This window comes from Dryobates pubescens, chromosome 9 (assembly GCF_014839835.1).
Source record: "Dryobates pubescens isolate bDryPub1 chromosome 9, bDryPub1.pri, whole genome shotgun sequence".
NCBI classification, from domain to species: domain Eukaryota; kingdom Metazoa; phylum Chordata; class Aves; order Piciformes; family Picidae; genus Dryobates; species Dryobates pubescens.
The window spans coordinates 1,610,705-1,628,878 of NC_071620.1; the positions used below are offsets into that span (position 1 = coordinate 1,610,705).

General features: G+C 45.4%; 1 protein-coding gene across 1 annotated transcript in view; it reads right to left on the reverse strand.

Moving 5' to 3' along the window:
• Positions 1-868: 868 nt before the first annotated feature.
• The window catches only part of RPRD1A (regulation of nuclear pre-mRNA domain containing 1A), a 46,903-nt gene continuing 29,597 nt past the window's right edge, over positions 869-18,174 (reverse strand). Inside the window, exon 7 of the mRNA XM_009897148.2 lies at positions 869-1,617. Coding sequence (XP_009895450.1) covers positions 1,468-1,617 — 150 coding nt within the window. The 3' untranslated portion in view covers positions 869-1,467. The remainder of the gene's footprint in view (positions 1,618-18,174) is intronic.

The following is an 18,174-nucleotide window of genomic DNA, read 5'->3' on the forward strand; positions in this document are numbered from 1 at the left end:
AGGAAATATAATTGGGCCGCGGTGCTGCTGTCCAAGTGTACCTGCTCATTGTCCATTCACATCCAGCAAGTATTCTAGCTCTCTAGAAGCCAGTAACAAGTGACAGCTCACCATCTTCCACAGTTTCACCCCAGGACTACTTTGAAATGTTGTGGGTTTTTTTAAGAAAGAAAGAATGTATTTTTCTAAAGAAAAATTGCTTTCCTATACGGAGGACTAAACTTTTTAATCATGAACTTAACTAATGCAAAACAATGGCTGACAAGTGCAAACCCATGAGCCAAGGGCAATCATTAAATCCTCAAGTGACAGATTCAACTCGAACACTTGCAGCCCAGGTTTTGAAGGTGATCTAAATGCCAGTGGTACAGGTAGGCATTTTAACAAAAAAAATCACTCCTCAACAATCATTCTTCAACCAATTCCAAGTCACTGAAAAGCTAAACTTCCTGGCAATCTGTCAGATGCCTCTCTGTGTCTTTAAGTGAACTTAAAAGCTGGTGCATGGCATGGTAACAAGGACTCTTCACAAACTGAGCTACCTTCCAAGACCACGGCTGTGCATGGCTGTATCGCTGTGCTGCTGCATGTATGGACGGTACACAGCACTGTCAAATTTTAGTAACAGGCATTGGGACATTTTAGAGAATGACCTTTTGGTTTAATTAAAGCTGTAAGATGGCTTCATGTTTCTGAAATTAACTTTAATGGATGGGGATGAATATTCAAGAAAGGGAGCAGAGTGTAAACGAGTGGTTGCTCGGTTTAGAAACTAAGCAGCTGTAGAAAGATATTTACAAATTGGAAACATAATTGAACTGGTCAATTGTATAGTTTCTTACACTGGCTTCTACACTAAAATACTGCAGTATCCCAAATCATTTAAAGAGCTACTCAGTGTAACACGTTTGGAGTTTTCCAATACAAAAACCAGCTACCGACGTTAACTTAACAAAACCCCACCTGACTTCTTTGGGGAGGAGGTAATTTAAATGTAATGGACAGAAAGATCACTTTGACCTTTGCATTAAATTGCATCAAGCTTCTTGCAAACATGAGCTGCTGACTTCCACATTTCACTCCCTCACTAGCAACTGAAAGGTTTCAAGTTAGACGTATGTGCGGGTTCTGTGTTGATCTACATTAAATACAGGGCACACAAGAAAAAATTCTTAGCGTGTTGTTTTACAGGGCACTCAACTAAAATCTTTACAAAAGATAAGATAATTATCTATTCTTCAATGTAATAGACATAGATGCCACTTTTATAAATGTACCCTCGTGTTCACTTGCCAATAAAATAGTAAACAAATCAACTTTTTAAACCATTTTTTTGTTTATAAATTATTAGTTCTTTTACTGACAGTCTCCAACAATATACAAAAATAATACTACAAGAATACCAATCAGTCTGACCTACCCCTCATTTCACAGAAAAGTAGAGGTTGTGGAAGGGTGCTCTTGTAATCAATCGTCGCTGTAGATGTCTCCCGCAAAGGGGAGGTGTACGTGGCTGCCCGTGACGTTGGGAAGCCGGGAGAGATCGGGCAGGTTCTGGATGCGCGACCGGAGCTCCTTCCGTACTTGGGACACTCTGGCCAGCTTGCGTTTGTACTCCTGCAACGCACAACAACTCAGCGTGAGCCTCTCCTGCTAATCCCACCGCATCTACTTACTGCACTGGACACCTTTCAAATAAAGTGCTCCTGCTGCAAGGTAGATGACTGTGACCGTTTGACACTGTGCCTTTAAGAACAAGCAGTGCTGAGACACTGGCAAAATGTTTTCGGTACTAGAACCAAAACATTCTGATATTCTAAACAAATTTCACTGGTGGATAGACAAAAATGCAGCTTTAGATTGTGAAGCAGTTGGAATGGTTTTTTCCTTAGTTCAGTTTGGTTTGGGAGTTGGGGGAGTGTGGAGTTTCAGCCTGTTCTCCCTGCCTGCTTCTCTGCGAACTGCTGGAGTTGGCCTTCAGATAAGCAAACACTAATCCTGCATGGGCTTGTGAAGCTTGCTAACAACTCTCTTCCTTAGTAACTTGCCTTTCTCTCTCTCTAACCTCTTTTTGGGGAAAAAGGGAGGTAGGGGGGGAGAGAGGGGGTTCCAAGGAGGGGATCCCTCCCTCAGGGAGGGATTTTTGTTGTGTTATTTCTCTTTGCTGTATATTTCTGTGTATATATTGTAAATACCTGTATATATTGTGTCATATATAACCTGCTTTCCATATATGCTTGTAAATATATAGCTTGCTCTTCAACTGGGCTAGTTGTGGTTTCTTACTCTGTGGAGGAGGGAGAGCTAAGCCCTCTCTCAACCTACCACAATGACTAAACATCCTCTCACAGTGTCATGTGGTAGGTTGAAATTTCCCCCCTCCCCCAACATTAACTTTGCCAGATGAACTCAGTTGGAAGCAACTGAAGCTGTATTTACTGGCACAACTACCCTCTACAATGGAATGCAATGAGTATGTACAAAAGAGCCAAGTTTTACAATATTTACCAGTATTTAGAATTAACAAACAACAGCAGAACCTCCCTGGTCAAGAACAGCAGGGAAGCTGTCTCTCTGCACCCCCACGCGCAGTCCAAAAGGGAGAAAGGAGCAGAGAAAAAGTATCTGTTAGACTTCACCAAAACAATGCAGCTAAGGACAAGCAGATTAGTATCCCTTCAGAGAAACAAAGTGAGCAGAGAAGAGGGAAAGTTGTTACAGAATAGAATAGAATAGAATAGAATAGAATAGAATAGAATAGAATAGAATAGAATAGAATAGAATAGAATGGAATGGAATGGAATAGACCAGACCAAACCAGGCTGGAAGAGACCTTCAGGATCATCATGTCCAACCTATCATCCAACACCACCTAATCAACTAACCCATGGCACCAAGCACCCCATCAAGTCTCCTCCTGAACACCTCCAGTGATGGTGACTCCGCCACCTCTTCAGACAGCCCATTCCAATGGGCAATCACTCTCTCTGTGTAGAAGTTCCTCCTAACCTCCAGCCTAAACCTCCCTGGGCGCAGCCTGAGACTGTGTCCTCTTGTTCTGGTACTGGTTGTCTGGGAGAAGAGACCAACCTCTGCCTGTCTACAACCTCCCTGCAGGGAGTTGTAGAGAGCAATAAGGTCACCCCTGAGTCTCCTCTTCTCCAGGCTAAGCAACCCCAACTCCCTCAGCCTCTCCTCACAGGGCTGTGTTCCAAACCCCTCACCAATTTCGTTGCCCTTCTCTGGACATGCTCCAGCAAGTCAACCTCCTTCCTAAACTGAGGGGCCCAGAACTGGACACAGGACTCGAGGTGCGGCCTAACCAGTGCAGTGTACAGGGGCAGAATGACCTCCCTGCTCCTGCTGGCCACACTGTTCCTGATGCAGGCCAGGATGCCATTGGCCCTCCTGGCTGCATGGGCACACTGCAGGCTCATGTTCAGCCTACCATTGACCAGCACCCCCAGGTCCCTCTCTGCCTGGCCGCTCTCCAGCCACTCTGACCCCAGCCTGCAGCACTGCATGAACTTGCTGTGGCCAATGTGCAGAACCTGGCACTTGGATGTGTTCAATCTCATGCTCTTGGACTCTGTCCCTCTGTCCAGCCTGTCGAGGTCCCTCTGCAAAGCCTCCGTACCCTCCAGCAGATCAACTCCTGCCCCCAGCTTGATGTCATGCACAAATTTACTGATGATGGACTCAATGCCCTCATCCAGATCATCCATAAAGATGTTAAAGAGCATGACTTACAAGCAGTCTTACAGCAGATATCCCTCCAATGAAATTGTTTAGAATTGTCTGTGGTTCTCCTATTTACACCCAATAGTGATTTATTTACCTTTTTCTACTTTTCTGCTCAAAATCTGTAACTAAATTTTAAAGGCATAGCCTAAAACTGCCACAAATAGACAAGACCTGGAGGTGTTCAAGAGGGGTTTGGACGTAGCACTTGGTGCCATGGTCTAAGTCATGAGGTCTGTGGTGACAGGTTGGACTCGATGATCCTTGGGGTCTCTTCCAACCTTGGTGATACTGTGAGACTGAAATTGTGTATTTTGGAGGCCGAGTCAAGAGCTCTAACAGTTACTTTCTCAGCATCTGACTTTGGGAGCATAGCTGTGGGATTATTGTGCCTTGAACTGTAGGTACATAAATGTTAAACAGCCTCGGTTCACCCCCCACATTTCTCCATGCAACGAGTAGAATGGGAGTATTCGTAGAAACGGTCGACCATTGCTCACAGAGTATGTGAGGATAAACTTGCTGATGTTGAAGATGTCATTTTCAGCTCATAATAATGAAAGAAAACCCCACCAAACACCACCTAATCAGGCCTGCTGATCAACCCCACCAAGGTGACCAACCAGAAGTATTTTGTACTCATTTTTATAACAAAACCCATATTGCATCCATGCATTTGTGGACCTAATCCTGAGGTTTCACAAACCTGTGTAATAGGGACTTTGGATTTCATGTTGTGTTGGAGCACAGGTGTGGTGGTTTTAGGCTATGACTTTGAAATTTACAGATTTTGAGAGAAAAGTAGAAAGATGGAAAAAAAACACTATGGGGTGCAAAAAAGGAAAATAAAGATAATTCTAAACTATTCCATTGGAGAGATATCTACCATAAGCCTGCTTGTGCCAAAACATTCTGGGGGCTTCTCTTCTCTGCTCACTTTGTTGCTCTGAAGGCATACTAATCTGCTTCTGCTTGTCCTTAGCTGCAGTGTTTTGGTGAAGTCTAACAGATACTTTTTCTCTGCTCCTTTCTCCCTTTTGGACAGAGGGTGGGAGGGCAGAGAGACAGCTTCCCTGCTGTTCTTGACCAGGGGGTTTCTCCTGTTGTTTGTTAATTCTAAATACTGGTAAATATTGTAAAACTTGGCTCTTTTGTACATACTCATTGCATTCCATTGTGGAGGGTAGTTGTGCCAGTAAATACAGCTTCAGTTGCTTCCAACTGAGTTCGTCTGGCAAAGTTAATGTTGGGGGAGGGGGGAAATTTCAACCCACCACAATAGGTTAAAACACTCATAATTCATACATCTGATAATTATGAGGCATCTTTCACATGAAACAAGATAAAAGATTTAACACTGCCAACCAGTGGGTAGAATACAAACACTTGAAACACCTAAAAGCTCTAGCAAATACAAAACATTGTGCAAGCATCTGTGAAAGACAACAATTGTGCTATTGACAAGATCTAAACACGATTTTAAACGTTTTTCTATACCATTAGTAGCATGGAGTAAGAAGGAGGGCCAGTGAAGAGACCTTTTGGTAGTAGAACACAATACAGGAGTGCAAATGGGGCATTATTAATATTGTTGCACATGGTCCAACACACATAAAACCAAAGTTTGAAACTATAAGCAGCAGGGTGGCCTTCTTACCATGGGCAGTAAGAGATCACAAGAAATATTGTTTATGAAAAGGTGATACCTAGCTAAAAAAAAAATACAAAGTGTTACAGAGAAAGAATAGAATAGGAATAGGATAGGGATAGGATAGGACAGGACAGGACCAGGTTGGAAAAGACCTTCGAGATCATCAAGTCCAACATCATTCAACACTATTGAATCAACTAAACCATGGCACCAAGTGCCTCATCCAGGCTCTTCCTAAATACCTCCAGGGATGGTGACTCCACCACCTCCCTGGGCAGCACATCCCAATGGTCAATCTCTCTTTCTGGAAAGAACTTCTTCCAAATATCCAGCTTAAACCTCCCCTGGCGCAGCTTGAGACTGTGTCCTCTCGTTCTGGTGCTGGTTGCCTGGGAGAAGAGACCAACCCCCACCTGGCTACAACCTCCCTTCAGGGAGCTGTAGTGAGCAATAAGGTGTCCCTGAATTAGGATCATCAATTCTTTGATATAATTTAAACATTAAATATTACAGTTCAGAATCTTAATAAATACTGAAGGGTGAAAATCCTGCAGCTGCCTAGTCAGCACAACTGGAAACACTTGGTGACAGCAGATAGGGCAAAGCAGTATTCATTTTGTGGCACAGATGCACATCTGGCAGCTGCAGGTCCCTCGATCATAGGAAAACTGTCACTTGCTCATACTTGCCCAAAAGACTGTCTCTGGCACAAGTGAGGGGCAGTATCCTGCTAGTGTATCCTTACAGTAATGCCCAAAGACCATAACCACTTTCCTGTTTCATATCTAGTATTACAGCAGCAGCCAGAGGTCTCAGTGAGCAGATTCTGCACAAGAGTCATGGTCCTTTACCAGCATGCACAAAATCAGTAACAGAATACTGCCTGCCCTTTAATAATCTATTTTAGTTCAGATCACAGACATATACTCCTGACTATTGTTTTAGGGAATGGATTTTAGTGTCCAAGGAATAGAGAGGGTTCATTGTTTACTAAAATAAACAATTTGGTGATAGACAGAATACCAGCTAACCAGGATCACGACTTTCAGAAGCAGGAAGTCTGGGCATTATTAGACATTGGAATGTGCTGCCAGTCACCATCCCTGGATGTGCTTAAAGGTGGTTGGGAGGTGGTGCTTGGGGATATGGTTTAGGGGTGAACTTAGTAGAGTCAACGGCTGGATGTGACCCCTCAGGGGTCTCTCCCAACCTGGATGATTCTGTGATTCTAAGCAATGCGCAGTGAGGTCTTCGAGCGAGCTTGAAGCTAGGCCTGTTGTGAAAGATGTTCCACTGTACAGAAGAGGATGAAGAGAACGGTAAGCAGAATCAAAACACTCTGAAGGCCCAAAAGCAGTAAGAGAAGGTAATTATAAAATTATTTTAGAAGTTGATTCTTGTAGATGGTGTTTGAATGGGCTGAGTCTCGACTGCTCGTTCTCTCAGTCAATGAATAATAGGCAGAAAAATCAATAAGCTCAAAGTGTGATGATAGGACAAATACTTAGAGATCACATTGAGCAGCTATATTCCCCAAGACTTTACTCTAGAACCTGAAACATGTCTTAAATTAGGTTGACAGTTGCTTGACTCCATTAAAATTCCCTTTAGCTGATAACAGATCACTTCCACAGTAACATCAGCCAGCATTTTCAGTGTAGATTTTGCCAGGGATTTGTTGCCAAGGAGTATCAGCTTGACCAAAATTACAGTAGGTTTTCTCACTAAGGAAAATGTCCTCATAAATATGTCCTCCCATATAACACAGTCTTATTCCTCCTGCCTACACCTTTAGCATAATGCACACTCTCAGGGAGTCCAAACTTGTTCCTCATGCCTTCTCAGAAATAAAAGACCACTGAGAAAATCTGCTCAGGGCTTCTACTGCAAAACTGGAGTGAATAAAAGTGACACAGGCTTTCATTGTTCATTATGCCCGAGGGAGGGTGGCTGGACACACATGATCTTTAAGGTTCCTTCCAAACCACTGTATGAATCTACGTTATTAATGCAGCAGAAGGTACAGAACGCAATTTTAACACAATTTGGTAATCCAAAGCATGTGTAAGGTCTGCAACTACAGGTTAGATATCCATGAAAACCCTCCTCTGCTAATAGAATCATTCACCTTATCCAGAACACTTCATTTTCCGCAACACCCTCAAACCAGACATCACCAGACACGTCCAGTTTTCATCACAGCTTTCATGAGCAGGTTCAAAAGAGGGCTAATGTTCAAGCACAGGGACTTAGCAGTTCTGAGGTACTTTCAAAGGGGCTGTTTTTCGGTTTGGTTATATTTAAAGTCACTAGCTGCTTCTGAAAAGGGTTTTCTTGGATGTTTTTAGAATAGAATAAACCAGGTTGGAAGAGACCTTCGAGATCATCATGTCCAACCTATCATCCAACACTACCCAATCAACTAAACCATGCAACCAAGCATCCTGTCAAGACTTGCCCTGAACACCCCCAGCGATGGCGACCCCACCACCTCCTCGGGCAGCCCATTCCAATGGGCAATCACTCTCTCTGTGTAAAACTTCCTCCTAACCTCCAGCCTAAACCTCCCCTGACGCAGCCTGAGACTGTGCCCTCTTGTTCTGGTACTGGTTGCCTGGGAGAAGAGACCAACCTCCGCCTCACTACAACCCCACTTCAGGTAGTTGTAGAGAGCAATAAGGTCACCCCTGAGTCTCCTCCTCTCCAGGCTAAGCAACCCCAGCTCCCTCAATCTCTCCTCATAGGGCTTGTGCTCCAAGCGTCCTGGCATTACCTAAGCAGCCCTGGACTACTGGAATACTAGTATCAAGTAATCATTATTAGTAATACTCATGATATATATACCCTTTATTATTTTACCATGATAGCACACCAAATGTATCTACCACCTCCTTCCTCAGTGTATACATTGATAGCATTACTCAATCTAGATGGTATTTCTGCTAGAGCTGCCCCAGAGCGAGAAATGTTGTATACTATACAACCAGGTAACAATCTAACTGCATGGCTGACACTTCTCACTGCAAAAATCCCCCCAGAGAACTGAAACTTCATTTTCATTTGTTGATTTTCTCATATGCTGCAAATTGTGTAAATGAGGCAAAATTAAAAGCTGTTTACTTCAAACAGTCAAGAACAGGCAGAAAGCACATGTGTGTGGGGACAGGGTGGGCAGAGTGTTTAGTTTTGGGGGTTTGTGTGGTTGGTTTTGCTACACTGAGTATAATTTGCATTGCTTGCTACCTATAGAGAACCTTAATGGGCAGGCTGATGTATAGGATTAAACTCTTCAATTTCTTCAGTGCTCTAAGATGGCACTACTTTAAAGCAATGGGGTTTTTGTAGTTCCAGTCATACAAGCAGTCTTATGAACTAGTTGGAACAACTTATTTTGCTCATTAGGATCCCACTGATTACTACAGTTTCCACTAGTCAGCAGAGTAGAATATAGACATTTGGTGAAAGCAATGCTAACAACATATGGATTCCTCACCCAGATTAATAGTAATTCTCTGCCAAAAAAGCCAAGTATTTTTTTGTTAGACACTGCAGCCATCATGAAAAATAACAATAGTGGCAGACGAGACAGGCTGTGCACTGCAGAGAGTATTTGCCCTTCCAGTTGAAACATGCTGAAGTAGCACTGTGGATAGTGTTTCTGCAATCACTGCAGAGAGCTGCTGCAGCTCAAACTTTGGACTTCATGGGCATGCTTTCCATCTACAACATGACTGTGACTTTGAACCCTACTCCAGTCACCAAGGGCTATGACATGCATCCAAATCCTGTGTGGCAGAAAATACAGAGCAATGCAAAAGAAACAGGAAAGGCTGGTTCTGAAGCAAGAAGAAAAGGTTTGCCCTTCTCAGCTGCAGAAAAACCAGTAAGGTGGAAATCAGTATTCTCAATACAGAAAAAAACAACCCTGAAAGGCTTTTAAGGTGTTGGGGGCATGTGTGTGCACCAGCATCCACAGCTTATGGACCATTGTATTAAAAACTGAGATAGGACTTCCCAGGTGTGTTCCAACCTGCCAGTTTCAGATGCAGATGTTGAATCCGTGTCACAGAGCAAAGTCCTCTCCCACACCGTGTCAAACACCACAGAAAGCACTAGAAATCTTCAAAGGCTCAGACAAAGGAAAATGGCACATGAGAGCCTCACACCTAGATTTTAAAGCTCATGAACATGCTATTTGTTTACAGACTCCACCTTGTTAAAATCTAATGCTTCACACAATCAGGCTATCTTTCTGCAGGGAAGACTGAAGGGAAGATTTGAAGGGGCCAGGTAAGCCTATGCTGCCTTTAAAAATTCAGCATAGCTCATGTTTTTCACCAATGTGATCAAAGGTGTAATCTATTTTGCCTGTTTACTAGAAAACAGATACTTGGAAGAAAGCTTCAACTCCCCACTATGTGAGTATCTATCAGTGTCCCATAGGTCTTACCACGTTTACATCATAGTAAGTAACACTGAAGTAATGAGCACCTACCCAGTGACTGCTTTATTACTTATTGTTCTGTAATCATCCTATGCATTACTTACTCTGCATGCAGATTAACTAATATTCTCACTTTGCCATTAAAAAATGTATTCTTCTGAAAAATGATTTGAGCTGACTGATCAAAATCATGTGTCCTCTAATCCTGATTAGTTTTATTAGTACTTAACAATTATCAACAACCTAATGCTTCAAAGCCAAGTTTCTAAATTAAATTAAAACATGAAAGAATTGTCAGCAAATGGAGGAAGCATAAGAATCATAGAATCAATAAGGTTGGGAAATACCACAGAGATCATCAAGTCCAACCTGTCACCCCAAACCTCATGACTAACTAAACCATGGCTTCAAGTGCCACGTCCAATCCTGTTTTGAACACCTCCAAGGATGGTGACTCCACCACCTCCCTGGGCAGCACATTCCAATGACCACTTCCTCTTTCTGGGAAGAACTTTCTCCTCACCTCCAGCCTACATTTCCCCTGACAAATATAATCAGAAGTCTGAAACCCACAAACTAAATTAGTGACCACTTTGTCTACCACCTGTCGTTATGTGGAATACAGTGCAGATCTTCAAATAGTAAGTTTCTGCATGCAGTAGTAATAAAGAGGAACAAAGCATTTTACCAGTGTATTTTGGCTCTGAAATGATCCAGAATGTGAAGTCCTACAGAGTGGTCACGACCTGTTCTTCCCTTTTCTTCAATATGCAGTTTCATAGTCCGATTCCTTACAGCCAAAAACCTCAAGTCTCATTCACCCCAGTCCTGACTCCTGCTATCCATCTTAATGCCTTGAACATTGTTCCTAGAACCAAGCTCTGCCCAGACAAGCTGTTCAATGCCTCCCAGACTGCTCTCATGCCTGTGCTCACATACAGTACAAACACCCAAAGCTGTTTTTCACCTGTTGCTATTGCCTTCCTTTCTGGCTCCATATCTGGATTCCTCCTTTTCCAATCCTGGCCTGCACTTAACACTTCATATATAATTTTGGCTATGTCTGGAGTTCCAGTTCCACTCATTTCTCCCCAGTTCTATACTCTGCCTGACCCTGTTCTCTGCCTGGGTAACAACAGCATTAGATCTATCACCTCATAAAAGTTTTGGTTTCTCTTCTCTTAGTTCAAAGGAATTCCAGTTCCTGAAATTTCAGACCTACATGACATCATACTTGTCTGGGGACTCACTTCCTTGCTTCTCAGCCAGCTGATCCCTGATTCCATTCTTTACTCTAATGCCTAGTGCTGGATCCCTTCTTAATCTCTGCAGCCTCTGGTGCCAACTTCCACAAGAACTCCATTCAAACCCATTGGCTTTCACCTGCCTGTTACTGAGTTAAGGTTGAATTTCAGTATCAAAAGGAGGGGAGAGGGAGGAGGGGAGAGGGAGGAGGGGAGAGGGAGGAGGGGAGAGGGAGGAGGGGAGAGGGAGGAGGGGAGAGGGAGGAGGGGAGAGGGAGGAGGGGAGAGGGAGGAGGGGAGAGGGAGGAGGGGAGAGGGAGGAGGGGAGAGGGAGGAGGGGAGAGGGAGGAGGGGAGAGGGAGGAGGGGAGAGGGAGGAGGGGAGAGGGAGGAGGGGAGAGGGAGGAGGGGAGAGGGAGGAGGGGAGAGGGAGGAGGGGAGAGGGAGGAGGGGAGAGGGAGGAGGGGAGAGGGAGGAGGGGAGAGGGAGGAGGGGAGAGGGAGGAGGGGAGAGGGAGGAGGGGAGAGGGAGGAGGGGAGAGGGAGGAGGGGAGAGGGAGGAGGGGAGAGGGAGGAGGGGAGAGGGAGGAGGGGAGAGGGAGGAGGGGAGAGGGAGGAGGGGAGAGGGAGGAGGGGAGACCCTAACAACCAAATAAAAGATTATAAGCTTAATTACAAGACACTCTAAGGGATAATTTAACTTAAAGCATTTCAGGATTGCAGATAAGTAGCAGCTTGAATGAAAGACACCTACTTGAGGTTAACTTTGGTGTCCTTGCATTTTATTATCTGACACAGCACCTTTATCTGTTTGAAAATGTACTCATGGTAATAAATTCAAAGCTACACACTTCCAAGAGATGCTTAAATTACACTGACTTCTTAGGTTTCCAGTCTTGGCTAAGAGAATGAAGGTTTGGAGAACCTCTGATGAAAAGCAGACACTTCAGAACCATTCTGCGGCATTGTGCTCAAATATCCCAGCTGATGCAGTGACTCTTACATAGAAAGTTATACATACATAGAATAAACCAGGTTGGAAGAGACCTTCAAGATCATCGTGTCCAACCCATCAACCAATCCAACACCACCTAAACAACTAACCCATGGCACCAAGCACCCCAGCAAGTCTCCTCCTGAACACCTCCAATGATGGTGACTCCACCACCTCCCCAGGCAGCCCATTCCAATGGGCAATCACTCTCTCTGTATAGAACTTCTTCCTCACATCCAACCTAAACCTCCCCTGGCGCAGCCTGAGACTGTGTCCTCTTGTTCTGGTACTGGCTGCCTGGGAGAAGAGACCAACCTCCGCCTGTCTACAACCTCCCTTCAGGTAGTTGTAGAGAGCAATAAGGTCACCCCTGAGTCTCCTCTTCTCCAGGTTAAGCAACCCCAGCTCCCTCAGTCTCTCCTCACAGGGCTGTGTCCCAAACCCCTCACCAACTTTGTTGCTCTTCTCTGGACTCGTTCCAGCAAGTCAACCTCCTTCCTAAACTGAGGGGCCCAGAACTGGACACAGGACTCAAGGTGTGGCCTAACCAGTGCAGTGTACAGGGGCAGAATGACCTCCCTGCTCCTGCTGGCCACACTGTTCCTGATGCAGGCCAGGATGCCATTGGCCCTCCTGGCTGCCTGGGCACACTGCAGGCTCATGTTCAGCCTACCATCGACCAGCACCCCTAGGTCCCTCTCTGCCTGGCTGCTCTCCAGCCACTCTGACCCCAGCCTGTATCTCTGCATGGGGTTGCTGTGGCCACTGTGCAGAACCCAGCACTTGGATGTGTTCAATCTCCTGCCCTTGGACTCTGCCCATCATCATCTCCTCCATGGGTTCTGAGCTAGTTATTTGGGTTTCCATTGATGAAACAATGGCATTGTACAAAGTCACTTAAAACCACTTCCATTCCCTGCTTTGCAACACGCCTCTCGTACGTCTATGTGCGAATCACTTTGGTGTAGCTGCATTACCCTGGGGATCTGTGTGACACTCATAGTTTCACCCTGACTCACATAAAATCCACTCTCACAAACTTGGTGCCATTTTAAATTTGTGTCAGAAGTTCCAGAGGAAAGACCTCAGGCTTTGCTTCCACTCACACAGGCTCAAGTGAGAACCTAAGATATTTTTCAAAGCTGCTCTCTTTCCAGTCCCTCCGGAGAGCAGGGGAGCACGTGGGGTTTGTCACATCCGGCGTCCACATTAAAACTAACTGCATCTCAATTTGCTGGACAGCTGCTTCAAATTCCCTCAGAAAACAAGACCTGAAGGAACAATGGAGACTGAATCATAGAACCAACAAGGTTGGAAAAGACCTCAGAGATCATCAAGTCCAACCTGTCACCCTAACCCTGGCACAGCTTGAGACTGTGTCCTCTTGTTCTGGTGCTGGTTGCCTGGGAGAAGAGACCAACCCCCACCTGGCCGCAGCCTCCCTTCAGGTAGCTGTAGAGAGCAGTAGTAGTCTTGCTGCAGAAGAGGGCTTAGCATTGCAGCGAATGTAGTTGTATATAAATTGAATACAGATGGCGAGCAGGGCGCTTTGGGAATTTAAAAACCACTTTTGTCCACCTCTTCCACACTTGCTCAGTAAACCTGTTCGTAAGCTCATGCTTCCAGACCTCTTACAAACATGAAGTTTGAGGGATGCCTCTGCCTGGCATCTGATGATTTAGAATAGGATAGAATAAACCAGGTTGGAAGAGACCTTCAAGATCATCACATCCAACCCATCAACCAATCCAACACCACCTAAACAACTAACCCATGGCACCAAGCACCCCATCAAGTCTCCTCCTGAACTCCTCCAATGATGGTCACTCCACCACCTCCCCAGGCAGCCCATTCCAATGGGCAATCACTCTCTCTGTATAGAACTTCCTAACCTCCAGCCTAAACATCCCCTGGCGCAGCCTGAGACTGTTTCCTCTTGTTCTGGTGCTGGCTGCCTGGGAGAAGAGATCAACATCTGCCTGTCTACAACCTCCTTTCAGGTAGTTGTAGAGAGCAATAAGGTCTCCCCTGAGTCTCCTCCTCTCCAGGCTAAGCAACCCCAGCTCCCTCAGCCTCTCCTCACAGGGCTGTGTTCCAAACCCCTCACCAGCTTTGTTGCCCTTCTCTGGACACGCTCCAGCAAGTCAACCTCCTTCCTAAACTGAGGGGCCCAGAACTGGACACAGTATTCGAGGTGTGGCCTAACCAGTGCAGTGTACAGGGGCAGAATGACCTCCCTGCTCCTGCTGGCCACACTGTTCCTGATGCAGGCCAGGATGCCATTGGCCCTCTTGGCTGCCTGGGCACACTGCAGGCTCATGTTCAGCATACCATCAAGGGAAACAAAACAAAGCAGGTCTGAACTTGCAGCAAGTTCAGGCAAGAACTGGATTGACTGGCTGGCAAAGTAAAACCAGCCTGGCAGGACAAGTGTTAAGATTTCTAGTCTGCTGGAAATCATAAATTGCAGAGGAGAGTTAAGTGAAGAAGAACATAAATGTTCTCTGGATGTATCTTTCCAATCTGCTGTGAGGTAGAGGCCTCAAGTTTTACCCCTGGTTATGGCACTTTTTTTGCACTTTGGTGTGCAACTGTCATGCAAAAGGGTAAACATTTCCCCCATGTATGAGATGAAACAACACTAAATCCAAGGCACACTTATGGTAAACAGTTTATGATGCAAAAATTACTTATAATGAAATATAAAGACCTGCATCCAAATTTAAGATACTGTCTTAAACACTGACCATGAAAATCAAGATGCACTTCATTATATAGATTTCATTTTATATATATACACCTGTGCTTTGGTTGTATAGCAAAAGCACCCTGCAAACGAGAGGGGAGAAGGGGGGAGAGAGGGAGGGGAGAAGGGGGGAGAGAGGGAGGGGAGAAGGGGGGAGAGAGGGAGGGGAGAGGGGGGGAGAGAGGGAGGGGAGAAGGGGGGAGAGAGGGAGGGGAGAAGGGGGGAGAGAGGGAGGGGAGAAGGGGGGAGAGAGGGAGGGGAGAAGGGGGGAGAGAGGGAGGGGAGAAGGGGGGAGAGAGGGAGGGGAGAAGGGGGGAGAGAGGGAGGGGAGAAGGGGGGAGAGAGGGAGGGGAGAAGGGGGGAGAGAGGGAGGGGAGAAGGGGGGAGAGAGGGAGGGGAGAAGGGGGGAGAGAGGGAGGGGAGAAGGGGGGAGAGAGGGAGGGGAGAAGGGGGGGAGAGAGGGAGGGGAGAAGGGGGGAGAGAGGGAGGGGAGAAGGGGGGAGAGAGGGAGGGGAGAAGGGGGGAGAGAGGGAGGGGAGAAGGGGGGAGAGAGGGAGGGGAGAAGGGGAAAAAAGGCAAGCTGGCCAGGCACTGCAAGCTGAAGCCCAAATGAGTCCCTCAGCGACTCAGATGTGTGACTACGATGTTCTTGAACTGAGGCAAGAGGTACAGAGGGAGCACTACTGTCCCTCACCTTTCACAGCTAAAAAGAACACACTACAAAAGTATGCTTTTGCTGCTGTTCTGGGAGAGAAACTCTCTTGCAGCTGCATTATCAAAAAGAGTCAAGCCAAATGAAACCAGCAAAAATCTCTTCCTCACCTCCAATTCATACACAGCTTGAGATCTACAGCTGTGCAGGGCATAATCCATGACATTTCCACATCAACTGAACTGTGGAGGAGAAAACTCCTTGTGCAATACGGCAAAAGCTGTGCAAGGCAGCATGAAAGCATGTTGGGTACCCAAATACTGGAAGTATTGCTGAACACAGATGCACCACGACAAAACTGGGCAACACACTTTCACACTGCATGCAGCAGCACAAGAGAAAGCTTTTCTGCTATTAAACACTTTGTGGGTCTCTGTTTTAATACAAGCCTGGACCACACAGGCTCTCAGAGATGTACACTGTATCCCTCCTTACACTAGAGCATGGAGAGCCTGCCTGCTGCTCCTTACAACAGGTGCTCTGTGCATACATACGTTTTTCACTGATAGCTTTGGTTTTGTTGGAGTTCTAATGAAACTCAGTATTTCCCAGCAACTTTCTCCTACTGAAACTTGGGGCACTGACTCAGATGCAGAAAATGTGCTCAAAATCATTAACCACCTAATACAATTGCTTAAAATCACAGATGTATGTTTAAATGCTAAGCCTTTATCAATTACATGGAAAGAGGCAAACCTGGAGTTTGGGCTCAGCATTTTTTAACTGACCTAGGTTGTACACAGAATCATAGAATGGGTTGGGTTGGGTTGGAAAGGACCTCCAAAGGTCATCTAGTCCAACCCTCCTGAAGTGAACACGGACATACTCCACTACATCAGGTTGCTCAGAGCTTTGTGAAGCCTGATCTTGAATGTCTGGAGGAACTACTTCCCCGTGCAACCTGTTCCAGTGCTCCACCACCCTCACAGTAAAGAGCTTGTTCCTAAGATCCAATCTAAACCTGCTCTTCTCTACTTTAAAACCATTACCCCTCATCCTATCACTACAGACTTCGTAAACAGTCCTTTCCAGCCTTCTTGGACACCCCTCACACCCCACACATCTTGGTCTTTATTACTTCTGGTATTTTTAAGACTACCTTCTGTAAACTCTCTTGCTCTTTTACTTATTGCTTAGCTGGATGTTGACTATTCAGACACCAAAAGACAATAAATACTTACAGATAACTCCAAAAGCATGGCGTTACAACTGAGAGAGCAAATCAGTAGGTATACACACAACGTAATTCTCTGTAGAGGTTGCATCTCTCTCATCCTATGCCAGGTGATGGGTTTCTATCCTGACAATGGCACTCAAGTCACTAAATTACCTGTGACAGCAAGCACTCAAGATGGTGTGCTAAAATGTTTTGCTAAATAATGTATGCAACACTGGTTACAGCAGTACAACTTCCAGATCTGAATAATTTGAAACCAAAGGTTCTAAAAAACAACCAACCAACACAAAGATCAACAAAAATCACCACCAACAACACATTTTTTTAGAGGAAAAAATGCAGAAAATGGGGAAAAAGAAAACATGATTTACTGGAATTCATGCAGTGCCTCTCACATTGGTTACTACAGAATCATAGAGGAGTGAAAGACTGAAAAGATATGGCAGGAAGCTACCCATAAAATGTCAGTTTGGCTAAATTCCTGATTTGTCCTGGATGCCAAATTATCATCAGTATATGGGAGGTCAAATACTCCAGAACAAAGTTGGTACAGTGGTACAGCTAGCTCAATTTATAGAATCATAGAATCACTAAGGATGGAAAAGATCTCAAAGATCATCAAGTCCAACCTATCACCCAACACCTCATGACTACTAAACCATGGCCCCAAGTGCCACATCCAATCCCCTCTTGAACAGCTCCAGGGATGGGGACTCCACCACCTCCCTGAGCAGCACATTCCAATGGCCAGTCTCTATTTCTGGGAAGAACTTTCCCCTTGCCTCAAGCCTAAACTTCCCCTGGCACAGCTTGAGACTGTGTCCTCTTGTTCTGCTGGTTGCCTGGAAGAAGAGACCAACCCACACCTGGCTATAACCACCTTTGACCATGGTTTGCTATGGCTCATAGATGTTAGTTATCTCCATCAAACAGGTAAGATAGGAGATTTAATGAGGTTTCTTAAGCATCAGATTCAGCTTCACCGTTGAGTCTTGCTATACAGGACAGCAAAGATGAGGCTAATGCAAGGAAATGGAGAGAAGATTCTACACAAATGCAACATTCCCAATGTTTTCACAAGGACTGGAGTGGGGGGGGATGGACATGACAAAACAGAATAGTTAGCCAGGTTGGAAAAGACCTTTGAGATCATCGAGTCCAAACTATCACCCAGTACTACCTATCAACCCCCACCCAGCTGCAACCTCCCTTCAGGGAGTTGTAGACAGCAATAAGGCCTCCCCTGAGCCTCCTCTTCTCCAGGCTAAGCAACCCCAGCTCCCTCAGACTCTCCTCACAGGGCTGTGCTCCAGATGTCTCCCCAGCTTTGTTGCCCTTCTCTGGATATGTTCCAGAGTTAACCACAGAAAAGAACAAAGTGATGGGTCAGGTTAGAGTTAGTGAATTGTGATGTGATGCAGGAAACAACTGATTTCCCATCTACTGCCTTGTAGAAGCATTCCTCCT